The sequence below is a fragment of the Phasianus colchicus genome, unplaced genomic scaffold, assembly GCF_987193195.1.
Source record: "Phasianus colchicus unplaced genomic scaffold, bPhaCol1.hap1.1 HAP1_SCAFFOLD_51, whole genome shotgun sequence".
Lineage (NCBI taxonomy): Eukaryota > Metazoa > Chordata > Aves > Galliformes > Phasianidae > Phasianus > Phasianus colchicus.
This window is the reverse complement of record NW_028325229.1, coordinates 546,772-566,531: the sequence shown is the minus strand read 5'-3', so window position 1 is coordinate 566,531 and position 19,760 is coordinate 546,772. Positions and strand designations below refer to the sequence as shown.

General features: G+C 56.1%; 2 protein-coding genes across 9 annotated transcripts in view; one reads left to right on the top strand and one right to left on the bottom strand.

Annotated features, from left to right (window-relative positions):
* The window catches only part of LOC149911933 (uncharacterized), an 8,751-nt gene extending 961 nt beyond the window's left edge, over window positions 1–7,790 (bottom strand). The window contains exons 1-3 of the mRNA XM_090133034.1: window positions 7,617–7,790; window positions 6,025–7,486; window positions 822–4,487 (exon numbers count right to left, since the gene is read on the bottom strand). Of these exons, the coding sequence (XP_089989160.1) occupies window positions 6,419–7,486; window positions 7,617–7,790 (1,242 nt within the window). The 3' untranslated portion in view covers window positions 822–4,487; window positions 6,025–6,418. The remainder of the gene's footprint in view (window positions 1–821; window positions 4,488–6,024; window positions 7,487–7,616) is intronic.
* On the top strand, window positions 7,338–19,760 carry LOC149911932 (uncharacterized). Of its 8 annotated transcripts, none has more exons than XM_090133065.1 (16): window positions 7,338–7,945; window positions 11,039–11,164; window positions 12,923–13,146; window positions 13,288–13,792; window positions 13,876–14,341; window positions 14,855–14,916; window positions 15,471–15,624; window positions 15,876–16,132; window positions 16,467–16,537; window positions 16,889–16,968; window positions 17,091–17,202; window positions 17,568–17,691; window positions 18,265–18,402; window positions 18,722–18,864; window positions 19,069–19,194; window positions 19,304–19,760. In XM_090133065.1, the coding sequence occupies exons 5-16, from the start codon at window positions 14,263–14,265 to the stop codon at window positions 19,422–19,424; spliced, it is 1,467 nt and encodes a 488-aa protein (XP_089989191.1). In that variant the 5' UTR covers window positions 7,338–7,945; window positions 11,039–11,164; window positions 12,923–13,146; window positions 13,288–13,792; window positions 13,876–14,262; the 3' UTR covers window positions 19,425–19,760. The 8 variants fall into 8 exon arrangements, with proteins under 8 accessions (XP_089989191.1, XP_089989190.1, XP_089989187.1 ...); XM_090133064.1 differs by having other exon boundaries at window positions 11,036–11,164; XM_090133061.1 differs by lacking the exon at window positions 7,338–7,945 and adding an exon at window positions 7,964–10,187.

The following is a 19,760-nucleotide window of genomic DNA, read 5'->3' as shown; positions in this document are numbered from 1 at the left end:
TCTCCTTTCCCCAGAGGGCTTGTGAGCACTCCTGCCTGCAGCTGGGAACTGTATTGCCAGGAGCTCTGCAAAGGTGGATTTGCTTGTAACTGTAGGCAGGGAGTTTCAAACCAACACTGCCGTCCACAAGGGGAACATTTACATTCTCTCTCTGACAGCACTGAGACAAAGATTTGAGCTGGCAGTCTGAAGGCCACATTAAGCTTGACTGGAACAGCTGTACAGTGAGAAACCATTTGCCTTTTCACGGGGAACACAGCTGGAAGGGAAATCCAGAACAGGGGAAAGGAAGGCAGATGGTTGCCAGGCAGAGCTCTGAGCACAAGGAGATCTTGGAGTGGATGCTCCTGGAAGAGATGCTCAGACACGTGCGAGATGAGGATGCGATCCAAGACAGCCAGCACAGCTTCACCAAGGGCAGATCGTGCCTGAGCCATCTGGTGGCCTTCTACATTGGGAGTGCCGGCACTGGTGGTCCAAGGAGGGGCAACTGATGTCATGCACCTGGGCTTGTGTGATGCCTTTGACATGGTCCCGCCCCATATCCTTATCTCTAATTGGAGAGAGATGGATTTGAGGAGCAGCCTCTCGAGTGGATAGAGAATTGGCTGGATGGTGGAAGCCAGAGGGTTGTTGTCAGTGGCTCCACATCCCGGCGGAGGCCGGTCACCAGCGCTGTCCCCCAGGGGTCCATCTGGGGGCACACTAACACTACTCGATAGCCTAATGGGGTGTGACTGATCAGCCCCGCCCCGCTGCCGGTACTGCTGGCTCTGCCCTCGCCCCGTTGCCGGCTCGTTAACGGGAGCCCCCGCACTTACCGCTCACCGACAGCGATCGCAACCCTCCTTGCGGTGTAGTCCCGCGTACGGGCGGCTTACGGTTTCTCCTCGCTGAAACAGCCCGCCTGATCCTCACAGCCCGACTCCTCCTCTCCGTCTGTGGTGGGCAGCGACGCGAGGCTGCCCTCCCAGAGGCTTCTTCTCGGCGGGGGCGCGGATGCAGAGCCGTTGCCCTGGCGACGTCCCCGCCGCGTCAGCCGCTCTCGCCAGAGCTGCCCGGCCGCTCTGTTGTCTCGGGGATCCTGGGTGAGGGGACCGAGCGAAAACCCCCGTACCTCGCGGTCGGTCGCTGCGGTTCTGGCTGGAACAGCTCCGAAGCAGCGAACCTCGGCGATCGAGGCTTCTTGCGAGGCACAGTCATCGAGGCAGAAGGGAGAAGCGTTCATTTGTGTCCCCGTGCGAAGTTCCGGAGGAGAAACGAGGCTGTTCTCCCCCCTGAAGCCGAAACGGAAAGTTTCGGAACTATCGCTCATGGGTTCCTTTTGCTAAACTCACACGTTGGTTCTTAAACCGATGTGCTAATCCCTGCTGCCGAACAGAGCACCCCACATCAATCCCTCCTCTTCCTTTGAGGATTATGGTGTTTGTATGGTTGGAAATATCCAGATAATTGCATAGAGAGACGCTTGGAAGGAGGATCGAGGGGAGTATCTTGATGCCTGCCTGTTGCATCCCATCCTTGGAGCTCTGCCCTCCCCCGAGTTGCTCTCCCACCTCCCCAGGAGATCCCTGAGGGCTCTCCGTCCCCCCACTCTCCCGGTCTTCTTCGCCCCCCACTGCCCTTCGAGCCCCACTCAGGCTTCAGGCCCCGTGCCCCCCGTCCCCCACCCAGGGTATTTCACTGCCTTCCCCCCACCTCCACCACGGGTCGCCTACAACCCCTGGAGTCCCTCAGTCTGACCCCTGGGGTTCCACTCTCTCCCCTGTCCCCACCTCCAATTCCCCCATTCTCATCGATGGAGTCCTCGTCCACCCCTCCCCAGTTGTTCCTCCACCAGTGTCTGCCCCTGTTCCCCATTCTGACCCCCAGGGTCCCATGCCTGGCCCCCTCCCATCCCGTTCCTTCCTCAGTCCCCCACTCTGATCCCTTGTGTCCCCTTTCCCGCCCCCCCCGTACGTCTTCCCATTTTGTCCCGCAGATTCATCCCCCCCCCAGTCCCCTCTACCTGACCTCCAGAATTCCCTGTCCCCCCAAATACCCCCACTCTAATTCCCCTATTCTGAACCATAGTCTCCTACCATCCCCCAGTCCCCTCAGTTTGCCCCCCTCCTTCCTGACCCCATTTTCTGATCCATAGAGTCCCCTGTACCCCCCATGCCCTCCTTCCTGACCTCTAGAGTCCATTCCCCCATTTTGACCCCCAATATTCCCTAACAGGACCCCCCTTATGTCCCATAGTAGCCCCCCACAACCACCAGCTCTCCCCTCCCTCCTTCCCCCAGGCCCCCTTTCCACTCATGGAAGCTTCATTCTCCTCCCCCCAGTCATCCCCCCACAACCCCCACTCTCTGCCCTAGACCCCCTTTACAGAATCACAGAATCACAGAATCACAGAATGGCCAGGGTTGGAAGGGACTTCAAGGATCACAAATCTCCAACCCCCCTGCCACATGCAGGGCCACCAATCTCCCTGTTTAATGCTAGGCCAGGCTGCCCAGGGCCCCATCCAATCTGGCCTTGAACACCTCCAGGGATGGACAGGGCATCCACAACCTCTCTGGGCAGCTGTTCCAGCACCTCACCACTCTCTCTGTAAAGAATTTCCCCAACGTCCAACCTAAATCTCCCCTCCCTCAACTTCAAACTATTTCCCCTCGTCCTGCAGTCATCAACCCTTTCAAAGAGTTGATTCCCCTCCTGTTTTAGGCTCCTTTTAGGTACTGAAATGCTGCAATGAGGTCGCTCCTCAGCCTTCTTTTCTCCAGGTTGAACAAGCCCAACTCCCTCAGCCTGTTTTCATAGGGGAGGTGCTCCAGTCCCCTGATCATCTTCGTGGCCCTCCTCTGGACCCTCTCCAACAGCTCCCTGTCTTTCTTGTACTGGGGGCTCCACACTTGGACGCAGTATTCCAGATGGGGCCTCACAAGAGGGGAACAACCAAGAACAATCACCTCCCTGTCCCTGCTGGCCACCCCTCTTCTGATGGAGCCCAGGATACCATTTGCCTTCCGAGCCACAAGGGCACACTGCTGGCTCATGTTAATTCATCCATCAAGACCCCCAGGTCCTTCTCCACAGGGCTGCTCTCAAGGACCGCTCCTTCCAGTCTGTAGGGATGCCTGGGATTCCTCCGGCCCAAGTGCAAAACTCTGCACTTTGCTGTGTTGAACCTCATCAGGTTCACTCAGGCCCACCTTTCTAGCCTCTCGAGGTCCCTCTGAATGGCATCCCTTCCTTCAACCGTGTCAACCACACCACTCAGCTTGGTGTCGTCAGCAAACTTGCTGAGGGTGCACTCGATTCCGTCATCGATGTCATTGATAAAGATGTTAAAGAGCACCGATCCCAAGACAGACCCCTGGGGGAAGCCACTCATTACCAGCCTCACCTGGACATGGAGGCATTGATGACCACCTTCTGTCTGTGGCCTTTCAACCAGTTTCTTATCCATCGAGTGGTCCACCCATCAAATCCACATCCCTCCGGTTTGGAGATAAGGATGTGGCGGGGGACCATGTCAAAGGCCTTGCTCAAGTCCAGGTAAATGACATCGGTCGCCTTTCCCTTGTCCACCGATGCCGTCACTCCATCATAAAAGGCCACCAGACTGGCCAAGCATGACCTTCCTCTGGTGAAGCCGTGCTGGCTGTCACGGATCACACGCCCTTTCCTCATGTGATCAAGCATGTCATCCAGGATGATCTGTTCCATGATCTTCCCAGGCACAGAGGTGAGAATTCACTGGCCTGTAGTTCCCAGGGTCCTCCTATTTTTTTTTTTAATATATATATTTTTTTAATTATTTCTTTTACACTCTATAGAAGCTCCCCACAACTCCCCAGTTTTTCCCTTCCATCCCTCCCTCCATCACCAGAACCCCTTTCCACCCCACAGCAGTCCCACTCACTCACACCTTCCCCCCCTAGATTCCACACAACCCCCCTTTCCAGCCCAAAAAAGTCCCACTGACCCCTTTCTCACCCCACCCACACCCTCCTTTATCCCCTCTTATCCCCACTTGGAATCATGCAGAAGGATCTGCATGAGACATCCTAGAGAGGTTTGGGGGCTCCAGGGGGCTCTTCTGGACTCAACCAGAAGAGTCTGGAGATATCCCAGAGGGACCTGGTGTAGGGATCCTGCTTTGGCAGGGGGGTTGGACTCGATGATCTCTGGAGGTCCCTTCCAACCCCTACGATTCTGTGATTCTGTGACCTTGGGATGTCCAGGGAGTCCCCGGGTTGGTCCTGTGGCACCATGGAAGGATCTGGAAGTTCCCACTATGGGCCCAAGAGCTCTGAGGAGTCCCTGGGCTGATCTGGAAATGGCCCAGCAGGGTCTGGTAGGGTCCAGGGAGTTCTCATGTGGGTCTGAGTGGTCCTGGAGTCATCCAGAAGGGTCTGGGGATGTCCCAGAGGAGTCCTGGGGTGTCCAGTGGGTGCTCATGCGAATCTGGGGGGTCTGGCCATCCGTCTCATCATCTGCTGTAACATGACCACAGCACTTTCATCAGTGGTTTGGACTCACAGCGACAAGACGCACTTTGTCAACTGTGTCACCAAGGAATCATAAGAATTGGAATCGTTGGAACTGGTTAATATGGACTGCTGTTTGTACTCTACAGAACCCATCCTTGTTCAGTGTATTAATTTTAGTTTAGCTACTTTTAGGATTGTTTTTGAACCGTGCTTCTTTTTCTCTTAATAGCGAAGGGGGAGATGTGGGATAAAGAAAGTCATTATCTTGCTAATGAGTAAAGAAACTTAGCAGTAACTTGAGCCAGACGTAAACACACACGAGGCTCCTGCTTCCTACATGTAAGTTGCTGTTGCACGGGTATAAAAGGTTGTAAGCATCTTCAGTAAAGGTCCTTCATCGTTCCTTCTGCACCAGCAAGGGAGTCTGAGCCTCTCCGCACCAGCAAGGGAGCTCGGAGCCCTCTTGCCAACAAAGAGGAGAGGAGAGGAGAGGAGAGAAGGAGAGGAGAGAAAAGATTGAGCAGAACAAAGGAAAAAGGGAAGAGAGGAGCTTGTAAGGGGGAGAAGAGTGATGAACGAGAGGGGAGAAGAAAGAGGGCAGAAAAGAAGAGAGGATACAGGTAAGAAGAGCAGATCTAAAAAGATCCTTTTTCGGAGCAGGACACCATCACTCTGATCAGAGTGCTGTCATCTGTTCCCAGGCCCTAGAAAGGAAAGCAGCCCCGTGCAGCTAACACAGAACGTGCTGGAGAATCACTGACAGACACAAAGGTCTCAGTGCCCAGTCTTGTGCAGGAGCATTTACCTGCTCTTAATTACAGCAATTTTGCATTAATGGAGCGATCCATTAGCAGCTAGTGTGGAGAAGAGGAGGCCCAGGGCAGATCTTATTGCTCTCTATAACTACCTGAAGTGAGGTTGTAGTGAGCTGGGTGTTGGCCTCTCCTCTCATGTAACTGGTGACAGAACTAGAGGGAATGGCTTCAAGCTGCACCAGGGGAGATTTACGCTGGACGTTAGGAAATACTACTTCTCTCAAAGAGTGGTCAGGCAGTGGAATGGGCTGCCCACGGAGGTGGTGGAGTCACCGACCCTGGAGGTGTTCAAGGAACGTTTGGATTTCGTGTTGAGGGATATGGTTTAGTGAGAACTATTGGTAATAGGTGGACGGTTGGACTGGATGATCTTACAGGTCTTCTCTAACCTTGGTGTTTCTGCGATCTTCTGTGATCTTCCCAGTCCCCAGTCCTGCCCTGTGCTGGTGCTCTGCAACAAACAGCAGTCCAACACACTGTGTCCCTGCAGAATCACAGAATCGCTCACGTTGGAAAAGACCTTCAAGAGCATCGAGTCCAACCATGACCTGAGCAAAGTACCCCAACTCTAACAACCCTCCTCTAAATCATGTCCCGGAGCACCACATCCAAACAGTTTTTAAACATGTTTGGGGATGGTGACTCAACCACCTCCCCAGGGAGCCCATTCCAGTGCTCAACAACCCTTACTGTTTAGAAGTTTGTCCTGATATCCAACCTAAACTTACCACATGCCTGTGCGTTCTGTGCAACCCCACAGATGTGACAATGGGGACTGGCTTCTCAAAGGAAACGGTGTCAGGAGGAAGCAGCTGATCCTGCCACTCACGCTGCTATTCTGGGAGTCCCTCCCCAGGACTCCCACAGCTTCCTCCTACCAGCCCCGCTCAGCTCCTCGCGGGCTGCAGACGCTGCTGAGGCTCTCGCACTCCACGGCCGTCATCTTCTTCTCGTGCTGCCGGACCGCTCTCTGCAGGGCTGCGCTGAGTTCCTGCCGCTGCAGCCAGAACCGCAGCTCCCGTGCTGACGGATGGAGGAGCTTCGTGCCGGCACCCACAGCACGTGGTCCCCGGGCTGCCGGTGGCACGGCAGGATGCTCCCCTCCCTGTCTCCCATCGCCCCTCAGCTACGCCATCCGCCTATAATCTGCCTAAGGATTCCAAAGACCCTGCAGAGGGCTCCGGTCAGGCCGATCGACGGCTGATGCCAACGGCACGAGGTTCGACACCACCACACGCCGGGTCCCGCACTTTGGTCACAACGACCCCAGGCATCGCTGCGGGCTTGGGGCAGAGCGGCCGGAAGGCCGCGTGGAGGAAAAGGATCCGGAGCTGCGGGCCGACGCTCGGCTGAACGCGAGCCAGCAGCGCCCTGCGCAGGCGGCCGAGAAGCCGGCCGAGCATCAGCAGCAGCAGCAGCAGCTGATCGCCCCGCGCTCAGCCCCGCCCCGCACAGCGCCGGCCTCGGGCCGGCACCGCGACCGCCGCCTGCAGCGGGACGCCAAGGTGCCCCGGAGCCGCTCGTCTCCAGCGGGTTCCCCACGCCACCGCCGGGCCGCGCCGCCCGCCCGGACGCCCCGCTCCCCCACCTGCCGGCGGCCGCCAGCCCGCGCTCGCCGCTCTCCAGCAAGGCCCGCACGGAGCGGGGCGGGGCGGAGCGGGGCGGGGCGGGCCCGGCCTCGCTGAGGTCCCCCACGTCCCCGCCCTCCTCCCGCAGCCGCAGCCGAGGCCCCGGAAGCGGAGCGGGCGCACGACGGCAGGCATCGCGAGGGCAGCCGGGCTGGGGCCATGGGAACGCGCGCGGTGATGTCGCAATGACGGCGCGCCCGCGGACAGAAAGGACCCCGCGCGGAGCGCCCGCCCCGTTCGGCGCACCGACCAATGGCAGAGCGGAGGAGGCGGGGCCGAGCGCGGGCTCTCCGCCAATGGCGGCTGCGGACGCGGGGCCGCCGCCATGGTGATGCCGATGGCGCCGGCGGGATGGAGGAGCCGCGGGGCTCCGTGCGGGGAAAGCGGCGCTCCGCCGCTCCGCTGCCCCGCTGCCCCGCCGCCGCCCTCGGGGACGCCGCGCGGTCGGGGGAAGGCGGCGCGGGGGCACCGCCGCCGGCCCCGTCCGTCCCCCGTCAGAATCCGGCTGTCCTCGGAGGGGGAACCGAGCCGTCCTCCGTCGTTGCGGCGAGGCGCTGCCGGGCTGCGAGAAGCGGCGGCTGACCGCGAGAGGCGGGACCCGCCCGGTGTCCGGGAGCGGCTCCTGGCTGAGCCGGGCAGCCCCGGAAGAGAGGGAGCGATCGCGCGGATCGAGGCGCGTTCGAGCCCGGCACGGAGTCCGGCCCAGCGGAGTCCGCTTCTCGCTCGGCTCCAGTCATCGGCAGCGCTGTGCTGAGCTGCTGCCCCGCAGCTGCAGTCTCCAAGCGCCGTTTTCCATCTGATGCCGTGGAGACGGCGCGCCCTCCCTCATTGCAGCGCGTAAAGCCGCCCCCCCGGCGACAGCGCATGCGTGATGGCGTCCCCGTGGCGACAGCGCCTCAGCGCGTGCGCCGCGCCGTCCCCGCTGGGTGACGTCACCAGCCCCGCGACCCGAGGAGGAGGCGGCCGTGCGGAAGTGGGGCGGCGCACCCCGGGGCTCCGAGCGCCGCCTCAGCTTCTACAGGTGGGTGTTCGGGGGGGGCACCGGGGCGGGGCCGGGGTTAAGGGGGCTGGGGGCCACGTGCCGCTCTGCGTTGGCCCCGCGGGGTCTCTGTGGCGCTCGGGGCTTCCGCTCGGCGGGGGCAGCTGCCCTGTGTCTCCCCGCCTCCCCCGCCCCGTGTATTTCACTGCCCTCCTGCCCTCCCCCCGCCACTGGTCGCCCACAACCTCCCCCGTCGCTCTGTGTGACCCCCGGGGTTGCGCCTCCCCTCCCCTTTTTCCCCCTTCCAGTTCCCCCATTCTGATCACTGTAGTCCTCTTCATCATCATCAAATCATCAAATCACCAAGGTTGGAAAAGACCTTCAAGATCATCCAGTCCAACCATCCACCTACCACCAATATTTCCCCACTAAACCATGTCCCTCAGTACGACATCTAAATGTTTTCTGAACACCTCCTGGGAAGGTGACTCCACCATCTCTTTGGGCAGCCCATTTCAGCATCTAACCACACCTTTGAAGAAGAAATTTTTCCTAATGTCCAATCTGAATCTTCCTGGCACAACTTGAGGCCATAAACACACAACCTGCTGTTAATACTTTTCCTAATGCCCTGACAATACTGAATGAGAAACACATCAACCTCCTGCTAGATATCTCCGAATCAAGTCAGTAGAACAACAGAGAAAGTAGGAGATGCTAACATCTGAGAAAAAATACTGAGAAGGGGAAGTAAAACAAGAAGAAGGCAATGAAGTGGCAGGTGGGTTGTCCCTCCATACCTCTGCTGGTCCTTCACTAAAATTCTTTTCTGAGGGCAGGGCTTTCTTCTCACTGCAATTTCTTGCTTCCTGCAGCCCTTCCCTAAGGCAACAGACACATTCCTGCCAGCTGCATTAATAACTTCCACCTTGTGACACTGAAAACAGTGGGGAACTGTTTAAAAGCATCCTGTCTTGTACAGATACATACAGAAGCAGCAATTACAGTAACAAGAGGAATAATAACGACAAGAAAAAGCACAAGGTGGAAAAAGCCTGTGAAGAAAGTGTGGGCGAAAGCATTTTTTCAGGTTCCTTGCACGAAATATTCCCAAGCAACAGACACTGTGAAGTGGGAGAAATCCAGAACTTCTACAGCATTTTGTCTGAATGCCCTCACAAAGAGAAAGGAGCGGGCTTCAAGACAGGTATCAGGATTTGGCCAATAATAAAACATACCTTTAGTTTTAAATGTGTTCCTTAACCCATTGTGTTACTTTGGCTCTATCTGAAGGGTTGAAAACTAAGTGCTTTTTTCTCTGCTTGTAATCCATTTCCTGTGGGTTGTTACCACCTATCTGTCTGGCAGGAACTACCCCGTTACCCCGTTGATCAAACCTTACCTTTGGATGTCATCCAAAATTACTTAACAGAAAAGAATCCAACTGGCATATCTACTATGAGGAGAATGAGCAACATTTCCTTGAAGAATTTACTCAAAGTAGGCGTGCGTATTATGTGCCAAGAAAAGAAGGAAATTTGATGCTAGCATCAGTTGATGAACATTAGCATATATTCTTTATATGGTACATGCTGAAGGCAATGCTGGAAAAAAAAAATATGAAGAAAAATCATTGTTTTAAGGTCTTCCTGCCTCAATTTAGGGAAAGAAAATGGCAAGTTCTTCAATGGAAAGGCTTTTTTGTTGTTTTGTTTGTTTGTTTGTTTGTTTTCCATGAAGAATGGAAGTACTTCAAGAGATGGGGGTTTTGTTGTCAATGTCTAAACAAAACATTTGCATTGAATTCAAAATCTGTATGTTTCAGCGTGTCCAACACAGCCAAAATATTTTGCTTAGAGAAGGCAGGCATGTGTTACTATTTTCAATGCGTTTCATGTTTAAAAAAAAAAAAAAAAAAAAAAAAGTCAATAATGAAGCATTCACTCTGTTGATCCAGTTCTCACTGAGTCATTAAGGGCAGGGAACAGAAGAGACAGAAGGATATGAGACATCTTTGAACGCAGCGTATACAGCGGACTACTGAGAAATTCAAACCCAAACATCTAGACTAAGTGGAAAAACTTGAAGGAAAAGAAAATAAAAACAACACACAAAGACACAACTTGGAACGAAGTCAAAAAACCAGGATGAAATGAAACAAACTCCATCTCCCCTCATGGAGATGTTTTGATGCAGTTTGGCAGACCAGCTATATGCTCACTTCCTGCTCCCAGGCCAGCTGTGAAGATTGCTCTCTGAATTCTGGACTCACAGAATCGTTAAGGTAGGAAAAGGCCATGAATATCATCTGGTTCAACCGTAGACCTCTGGAAGGTTTCCTCCCAGACCACCACCCCCTTCCTTCAGGGGACAGGTGCCATGGTTTATTTTAGTGGGCAGCACCTCCTCAACTTAAGTTCCCTTGCCTTCAGTTCTCTTGCCCCTCTGCAAACACAGCAGCATGCCCCTAAAAATAAACAAAGAAATAAATAAATAATCCTGTGGTTTTGACACCTGTCCTCAAATTCCATGTCTGCTTTGACAGAATTACATGTTTTTAGAGGAGTACTTGGCCTGTGATTTTCAGTTAGTTCTGTCAAGCAGTGCACAGACCTTGGTCTCTGTAAAATGGGGCTCTCAGATAGGGTGAGCAAAGCTCACATGAGGGGAAATCACTAAGGGCAGGCTTGTCAGCAGGTTTGAATCTATCCCCTGAACAAAAAGAAGTGAAAAAACAAATTTGGCATCTTGGAGCCCAAACTGGCAGGCCTGATCTGAAATGACATTGCAGTTTTCATTAGCTAGTAGGAGCTGATTTCTTTCCTCCTTATCCAACACGACCTTGAAACATACCTTAAGCTTAAGTAGGTTGTTGTAGTCTTCAGGGGCCTATACTAGCTTTCCACTAATGGAAACTAAGTTTTGAACTCCAGGGGATGAAATGAGGTGAACAAAATTGTCTATCTATCTAGTCACAGCTGTAAGATTTAAGGCATATGAAATAAAAAATGGGGCAAAAGGGACACCAAGAACCGGTTTGAACTTTAAGGTAGTAGAATATGTATAGGGCTGGAGCTGAAGAAGTAGCTTAAATAAGAGTCTTGTTTCTTGTTTTTGGCTTTTGTGGTTCAGCAGGGTGCAAGGATGACAAATATTTAATAGCAGACCACTTCTGCCACAAAGCATGGCCATGGCTACAGAGGCTGGATGATGTCAAAGGATACAGAACAGCAGTCGTGTGATTATCCAGTGCATCACGTGGTAAGTAGGGGAGCTAATATGACTCTGACACCAATTCTTAGTCTACAGGCTTTTGTAGGATGGTATTCCTTAGCAGTATCTCTCACCTGGGGGTAAAGGGAAGGAGACCAAACATCCTCGGACAACCACATGCAATTTCTCACCATCATCAAAAAAGTAACCTGCTGTCAGTCATCTGGCTTGCTCCCTTCTGAGGTTACAACCCTTCAACAAAAGCAATTCAACAACAGACCACTCATAAACTCACGGTCAACAAAAATAGTTCTTTTTTTCTATTGCTGGAAGAGCTGCAGCAGTTTCAGTCTCCCGATGAGCTATACCACTGCAGCACTTCTTTGGGCTTGAGTTAGTGGTGCACCACTTTAACTTAGTAGGCTTAGTAAAATACAGAAGGTACTTCACCTTTTTACTGAGAGGGAGGGCAGGAGAGGCAAAAATTGCTACTTCTTGCAAACTACCCTCAGTTTGCAGTATCCTAATGCTCTGTATGAAAGCCTAAAACCACAAAGAAAATGACTATATCTTTAAATATTAGCAATGCAATTTCCTTTCTTCTATTCTTGTGAATTCCAACTGCTTTCCTGATGTTTGCACTTACCAAGTAGACAACCCAGTGATTACTTTCTGTGATCAAACCTGGCAGCTGTGAACTCAAAAGGGCAGGCTGGAACGAAAGCAACACAGCAATGCTGGAGAAAAGAACAGCGTGGCTTCACGTGGTGATGGAGCTTTGTTTCCTATCTCCTCTGAAATTCTGCTCTTTCACATACCCTGCTGTTGTACAGCAAGAGGAAAAAAACAATCAGTGAAAGGGTTGAGTTTGTAGGAGACATGAGCTCCACTTGAAGAGCCATGAGACGTTGGCTGGTATGCTGGTTCAAGGGTATGCTGGTAACTCGTAAACTGAGAAGCCTCCAAGTAAACACTCAGTGTGTCAATAAAAGGCTTGGTGGAGGGCAGAGAAATGTGCTGCTCCTTAAGGCGTGGTGCCCCCATGAACGGATGCACACGGTGTCCATCTCTGCTCTGCATTTAACGCAGGGCCCATGTCCCAGCCCACGTCCCAGCCACGGATCGCGTCCCGACCCATGCCTCGAAGGACTACATCGCAGTGCTCGCCCTATACGCGGGACCAGCTGCTGAGCCCAGATCCCCCAGCGGGGGCAAGGGGCTGCTCAGTAGGGCTGCCCTTCATGCTCTCACCCCCTCGGGCCCCTCCTGCGAGTCTAGGGGGCGCCGAGCTCGAAGGTCGCTCGATGAGGGCCGGGGGTCGCCGGCCCGGTCCGGTCCGGTCCGGGGCAACGGAGAGGCGGCGTGAAGGGCCGTCCGCACACCCCGGGAGCTCCCCGACAGCCCGAGCGGCCGCAAACAGGGTTAAGGCCGAGGCGATTTGCGCGTAATCCCCGGCACGGCCCGGGGAAAGGGGCGCGGTGCCGGGTAGGGGCGGTGAAGGGGGAGGGCAGCTCGGCTAGACCCCCGGGAGCCGGGGGAGGGAGCGGAGCCGGTGGGGAGGGAGGACGGGGCCCGGAGGGGGCCGGGGGGAGAAAAGGGAGGAGCGGCAGGGGGTGGAGGGAAGGAAGAGCGGCGTGGGGAAGCGCTACGCGCCCGAGCGGCGGAGGGAGGGAGGGAGAGGAGGAGGCGGCGGTGGAACGCGCTCGGCTCCGTGGGCCGAAGGTGCCCACCCCTCCCCTCTGTGCCTCCCCCGTTTTGAACCCCAGGGTCCACCTGTCTGCCCCCCCCCCCCCCCCCCGGTCCCAGCACCGGATGCCAGCACCGGGACAACCGCCTGTCCCGAAGTCCACACTGTCACTGTAACCATGGAATCTGGGGCCGTACCAACCCGTCTACCTCGAGAGCCCCATCAGCGTCCTACAGCTCCTGGAGCCTGGTGTCGCTGTCACCCTGGCTGTCCATGACTGTCCCAAGCTGTCCCCCCTGCCATGGTGGCACAACTGCAGCGCGGTGCCATCCTCATTGAAGAGGTGACGAGGAGGGGTACAGGGAGGGGGGCTGGGGACAGTTGGGGGACACGTGGGGTGTGACATGGGGTTGGTGGTGTCACCATCGTTGGGTATCACCTTCACTGGATGCCATTGGGTGTCATCGAGTGTCACTGTCTTCAGGTAACACCGTGACACAGGGTGACCTCGATGTGGAACAGCCGTGATGCAGTGTCCCCATCCCTGGCTGTCACTGTTGTTACCGTCATCCGGTGTCGCCATCACTCGTGTGTCACCATCCCTTGGATGACATTATTCCCTGTGCTGTGATCACCACACAGAGGTAGGCACTGGTGGCCCCGCGTTGTCACCGTGCTGTCTCTGAGCCTCTTGCTGTCCTTTGTCACCCCTCCAGGCCTGCCTACAGCCGGACTCAGTGACACTGGAGCCCTCTGGTGCCCATCATTGTCTGCCACGAGGACGGGGACACACACGGTGGTGAACTCTGTGCCACCACCAGAGGAGACCACATGTGACATCAGCGTGGCACAGCCGTGATGCAGTGTCATCATCGTTGTGCGTCGCCAGCAGCTCACCAGCTTCAGCCTGTATGACACGTGGCAAGTTCTCGTGCCATTTGCCGAGTAAACCACGGTGACTGTCAATAATGATATTTCAACCTCGTGAGGTGTGTGTGTGCCTGTGAACGCACAGGTTTTTGTTTATTAAGCAGACGTGAAACAACTTCTCTTACTAAGCCATTAAAGTTAGGCTTGCGTTCTTTCATAACAGAATTCAGTAAGTTAACTGGAACTCCTCCTGGAAGAGGAGATCTCCTCTCCATGCCAGTGACCCAACAGAGCTCCAGGTGACCCGGGCTGATGTCACAGTGCGATGCGCTGCATCACAAGGAGATCTTCCGCAGGGCAGCATCAGTGCCAGCACTTCCCTGCAAGGCCTGGGCGCTGCTGCAGCACTGCTCAGGGGCTCTGTCCTTCTGCGGTCAGGAGTTGGCTCAGGGGCAGCAAGGCTGCACTGGGTGACCTTTGTTGACACGTGGAGGAGCAGGGGCACTTTGCGGAGAATTGTTGGTTGGTTGAGGAGCCTTGTTTGTGGAGGGCATCCTTAGTTCTGAGCTGAGGGCTGTCGGCCAGCGACATGGAAGGCTGCTGGACTGTGAGCCTCAGCTCGGAGCTGGTCTACACGTTCCCAACGCTGCTGGAACTCTCTACCAAAGGTAAGGCTTTCCGGACTCCCTTCCCAAGGCATCGCACGGGGCTGTTAGCTGTCCAAAGCCTCAGCTCCTGCTCTCTGTGCTTGGCTGGGCATGGCTGGGGGCTGCTGCAAGAGCCCTGCCCAAGGGTCCAGCTCTTCTGGGGACCACGTGGCAGCCAGGTCCCAATAGTAGAGCTGCCCAGAGCCCCCAGGTTCCTTTAGGCATGCTCAGTCCCCTGTGATAGGGCAGTCCAAGACCAGGTTTCCCTGGGAGAACACACCTACAGGTGTTTCCGTAGGTTCCTGCTCTGGGAGGAAAGGCATCCTGTGTCCCACAGGTTTCCTATGTCCCCGTTTCCCCTCGGGGCCCTGAATAAGGCTGAAATCAGAGCAAAGCCCAGCTCCGCTAGCCATGGCGGTGCTTTTCTGGGGTGTGTGCGTGTGCCTGTATCGATCACTGTCTGTGTGAGGAGCTTGCCAAGCAGTTGTGAAGAGGCTGTCCTGGAGCATGACATGTCTTTTCTTTCCTTTGCAGAGATTGTGGCGGTCTGGGATGCCGTGTCTGATTACATCCTGGAACAGATGAAGCTGGACAAGGTGGGCTGGTATGCTGGTGGCCCTTGCCCTGGAGAGAGGTTCAGTCCCGCCAAGAGTGTGGGCCTCACAGAGCAGTCCCTCCCTGAGCACCACACTGAGCAGCACTCTGAGCCCAAGCCGGGTGCCCAGAGCAGCCTGTTGGCCAACTGGGAGGGAAACCCAAGGCCAGAGCTGCCCTGAGCAAACGTTCGGCACACGCAGGGGCTTTGCTCTGCCCTGTGATCAGAACGGGGAGAGCCAAGGGAGAAATGGGTGGGGGATTTTTTCTGGCCCTATGCCAAGGATGTCCTTGGGAATAAGTCCCAGGCTTAAGCCCTGTGCTGTAAATGCCCGGGCTCTTCTCTAGCCAAAGGATGTTGGGAAATACTATGCGAAGGTGACTGTCTTGCAGGGATCACAGATTTTTCCAAAGCTTTCCAGAGAGCCCCATCTCACCCTGCTGTCCATCAGGAGTGGGGAGGGCGGAGAGCAGTGACCCCATGCTCTTGATGTTTGTGGCTTTTGCCGCCCCTAAAGTACACACTCGTCAGCCTTTCTGTCTTTTCCCCGTGCAGGGAGTCCTGGTTCCGGGGCTCGGGGTCTTTGCTGGGGTCCGAGAGCAATTCCACAGCAAAGAAGAGGCAGTTTCGGTGCTAAGGCCTGTCTTCCAGCTGGACATTGGGGTGCTGTGGCTGCAGGACCTCCAGTCACCCAATGACATCATCCCTGGTGAGAAGGCAGCAGCCACCTTCCCCTTCCTGTCCCACGTCTGGCTGGGTGTGTTATCCCTGCTCTCTGGAAATGGCCGGGAGCAGCAGAGAATTGTCTGCAAAGCTCGGGGTACAGCGTGAGTTCATCCCGAAGGAACCACAGCTCAAGAGCTGTTTCTCCGAAAGACCTTTTCTATGGGATTTGGTCACGATCATGTTGCATGGGAATGTGGCTTGCTGTGGCAGTGAGGCTGTGCCTTCTCCTTGCAGACGATGTCAAGATTGAGTCGCTCAACTACCGGCAGCTCTCGCGAGCCTCCGGCGTCCCGCTGAACGTGGTGCTGCGCTGCGTGCGAGAGAGCGTGCTCTTATACTGTCACCTCCTGAGGAACAGGGAGCCCGTCTCATTTGTCTTTAAGAACATCGGCGTTATGACGTGCCAAGACGACTTCCTCCTCATGAGGTTCTTCTGCAGCTGCATTGCAACGCTGGAAAGCAATGCCACCGTCCTTTCTCTGTTCCGCACTGTAAGTTGAGGAGGTTTTGAGGGTGCGCCATCAGATCACTGCTGGCCAGCCTGGATGTGGCAGGCCAGTCCAATGCTTGTCCCCACGGCTTTCTCCACTAGCAAAGAGATTTCCTGGATCTCTGCCCCTGCAGAAAGCCTGGCAGTGCTCTTGCACAGCCTCTCTATTTGGCCATCCTGCTCCTTCAGAGCAGAACAAAGCTCTGATGTTCACGGAAGAGGCTTTGGTGGAGAGCAGCTTTCTCTTGGCATGGGAGCCAGGCTTGCTTCCTGTCAAGAAGAGCCATGAAAAAATGGCCTTGGCAAGCCTCCAGCAGGTCTGTGTCCCTTTGCAGAGATTTTGGACAGAAGATTCTGCTGACTTCGGGCCAGAGACCACCGCCCATGGGATCCGGGTGTTCCCGAGGTGAGCGCATTTCCTCTGCAGCACTTAGCTGGCCAGGAGACAGGCTTATTTCCCACCTCCTCCTCTGAGACGTGCCCTGCTGGGTCTCCGTGCTCGGCATCCAGTTGGGTAGAAATCCTGGAAAGTCTGGCTCCTGGGAATCATGGTTGTGTTACTGGTGCCCAAGCTGTCCCGATTCTCATCAGAGAGAATGGACTGCACGTGCAGAGGAATTTGGGCTACGTGTGCTGGTTTGGCATGGCCAGGAAGGAAAAGGATGCCACGCTTTGCATAGCACATAGATAAATACCGCCAACAGCTGCATGGGTAGGAGGTCATCCTTCTTCAAGGGTTGTCACTCTTTGTTTCCAGGTTTCAGCTCACTGTGGAAAAGAGCAGAGCAGAGGTTGCCGCGGAAAAGAAAGCTGCAGTAGAGCGGAAGATGAGTAGAGGTGAGGGAACGGGTCCCAGCTGTAGGGAGGTGGGCCCTGTCCCGTGCCGGGTGGCTGGATCCAGGTTCACGTGCTGTGTCCGTTGGGCTGCTCTGAAGAACTTCTTTCTGTCTTGGTTCCAGGGGGCTCTGCCGGCAGGCTGCTGCAGAGGCGGAAGACACTTCCCCCCTCCATGCTGCTGCAGCGCAAGCCAAGCTCAAGGCAGAAAGATGTGGCGAAGGAGCCTTCTGCCAGGTGAGAGCCTTGGGTGAAAAGAAGAAGGAGATGCGTGTGCTCGTGTAGGAGTAGCCTCCCCTTTGGAGCTGCCAGCTCTCAGCACCCAGAAAGGCTCCTGACACACGTGTCCCAGTGGGAGCCGTTCTCTCCAGGGATGGCAAGCACGTGGCACAATTGCTCGAGGCAGACACACCAGCTTCATGTTCCACCCTGGCCCCCGATCCCTGGGGGAGCTGAATGCTGATCCCCATTGATGGCAGAAGCTCTTCTCCCTTCAGGGGTCTCTCCGCACTGCACCGGAGCCCATCTTTACAGCTGTGGGAGCACGGGGGGAGACTGAGGTGCCCTGGGCTCCTGCAGACTCCTCTTGTGTCTGTTTGCAGCGCGCTCCCGCCATGTGCAGGCAGCTCCCGCAGGACGAAGACAGCGGGACAGAAGGAAGCATCTACTCCTGCCCAGACCAGCACTGCACTCCCTGCCACAGAGGAGTCTAAGAGGGTGCTGCAGGTACCGGCCCTGCCTTGCTACGGGGACTGTGCTGCTTGAGACTGCACAAATGACAGAATGGTAGAATCATAGAGAAGTTTGGGTTGGAAGGGGCCACTCAGACCACCTAGTTCCAATCCCCTGCTGTAGGCAGGGACACCTGTCTCTAGACCAGGTTGCTCTAAACCTGACCCAGCCTGGCCTTGAGTGCTTCCACAGGGAGGGAAGCAAAAGCCTCTGTGTGTGCAGTGACCTGGAGCACAGCCCTTGGGGTGCCATCATTTCACATTTCTACCCGCTCCTTCAGCTCCTCTTCAGTAGATGGAGGGTGCTGCACACCTTCCCTATCTTTTCTCGCCTCCTGGCCTGCCACCTGCCACAGCACTCTGATTTTGAGCAGGGGCCATGAGAGTGGAATACGACCTCTGAGCCACGTTTGCTACAAGTTGCGGATCCCGTCCTGCCTTTAGGGCCCCTGGTCTTTCAGGGACAAAACAGTGCTGACCGGCTGCCAGAGGCGAGGAGCAGGAGCGTGGAGCTGAAGGAAAGTCCCAGGGGCTGAGGCTGATCCTGTATGCTGCTGTGTCTCTGCAGGAGCTCCGGGAAGTGTCTGCATTGTGGAAAGAAGTAGACCGCACGTGGCCCATGCACCAGCAGCAAGTAGAGCAAGCACGGGCAGAAAGGGCGGTGTGGGAAGGCTGGAGCGTAGGGGCGGACCAGCGTCCACCCCAGGTACTGTCAGGGATCGAGCCTGCTGGCAACAGCCGCCATCCTCTGAGCCAGGCTGCGAGCTCAGCAGGACTGAGGGGGTGGGGAGTGGGACAGGCGCCGTGCAGCATGGCAGGGGCTGGCCTGCTCCTCCCTGGGAGGAGAGCTTGGCACCTCGCAGGGAGAGCCCTGCAGGGAGAAGGGAAGGGCGGCGGGCAGCCGTGGGCTGGCAGGGCCAAGTCTCCTGCTTGCCGGGGCCTGCTGCAGGGCCCTTGACAGAGGGCTTCTGAGAAACAGCCCCGTGCTCCCAGCCACTTTGCTGACAGCGTCTCCTCTTTGGCAGCTGATGGCCAGGCAGAGCATGCGTGCTCCGCATCCTCCAGCCCAGCCCAGGGGACAGCAAGTGGAGAGGAGGTGGAGGAAGGATGTGGATCCTCTGCTGGGAAGTAAAATGGGAACAGCGACCAAGCTGGCACTGCATGCTGAGTAAGTGTGTGCGGGCTCTGCTGGCTGCCTGAGGCACTCGGGCATCTGTGACCCTGCAGCTCGGGGACAGGCACGGCCCGGCCAAAAACTCTGGCGGGGTGCAAGGGTGGGGACACGCGGCAGCACGGGGATGCTGGGCTGGGTGAGGGGAGAGGCAGGGGGGCTCAGCAGAGCCCAAGGGATGACTTTCTCCTCCTGCTGCAGCCTCCTTTCCCCACGAGTGGCTCAGGTGCTCCAAAGGTTGGAGCCGCACCTCCATCAGCAAGAGGCTTTTGCCAGCACAGCGGAAAGAAACCGGCAGAAGCTGGAGCTGAAGCGGCAGCTCCCCTGGTGAGCTCCACAGGCAGCAGATCCTGAGAGCCGGGCTGGAGCCCAGCCTGCACTACTTGCCTGCGCTCAGCCCGTAACGCTCCGTGCGCTGTTCTTTTCACCTCCGTAGTGCTCGATGCTCGCGTCGCTCCAGAGGGGAAGGTGCAGCCAACGGTGGTGACCGCGGTGGAGCTCTCGGCAAGGGGGCTGGGAAGCTGTCCAGATTTCCACCTGTGAATGGAAGATCGTAGAATCAAAGACTCATTGAATGGCCTAGGTTGAAAAGGGCATTGAAGGTCGTCTAGTTTCAACCCACCTGCTATGTGCGGGGTCGCCGACCACCAGACCGGGCTGCCCAGAGCCATATCCAGCCTGGCCTAGAACGCCTCCAGGGATGGGGCATCCCCCACCTCTCGGCAAGCTGTTCCAGCACGTCACCACCCTCCGCGGGAAGAACTGCTAACATCTAACCAAATTCTGCCCCCCCTTCCACAGTTTAAAACCATTCCCCCTTGTCCTGTCACTATCCAGCCTCGTCAACGGCCGTTCCCCCTCCACTTTATATCCTCCCTTCAAGAATTGGCCAC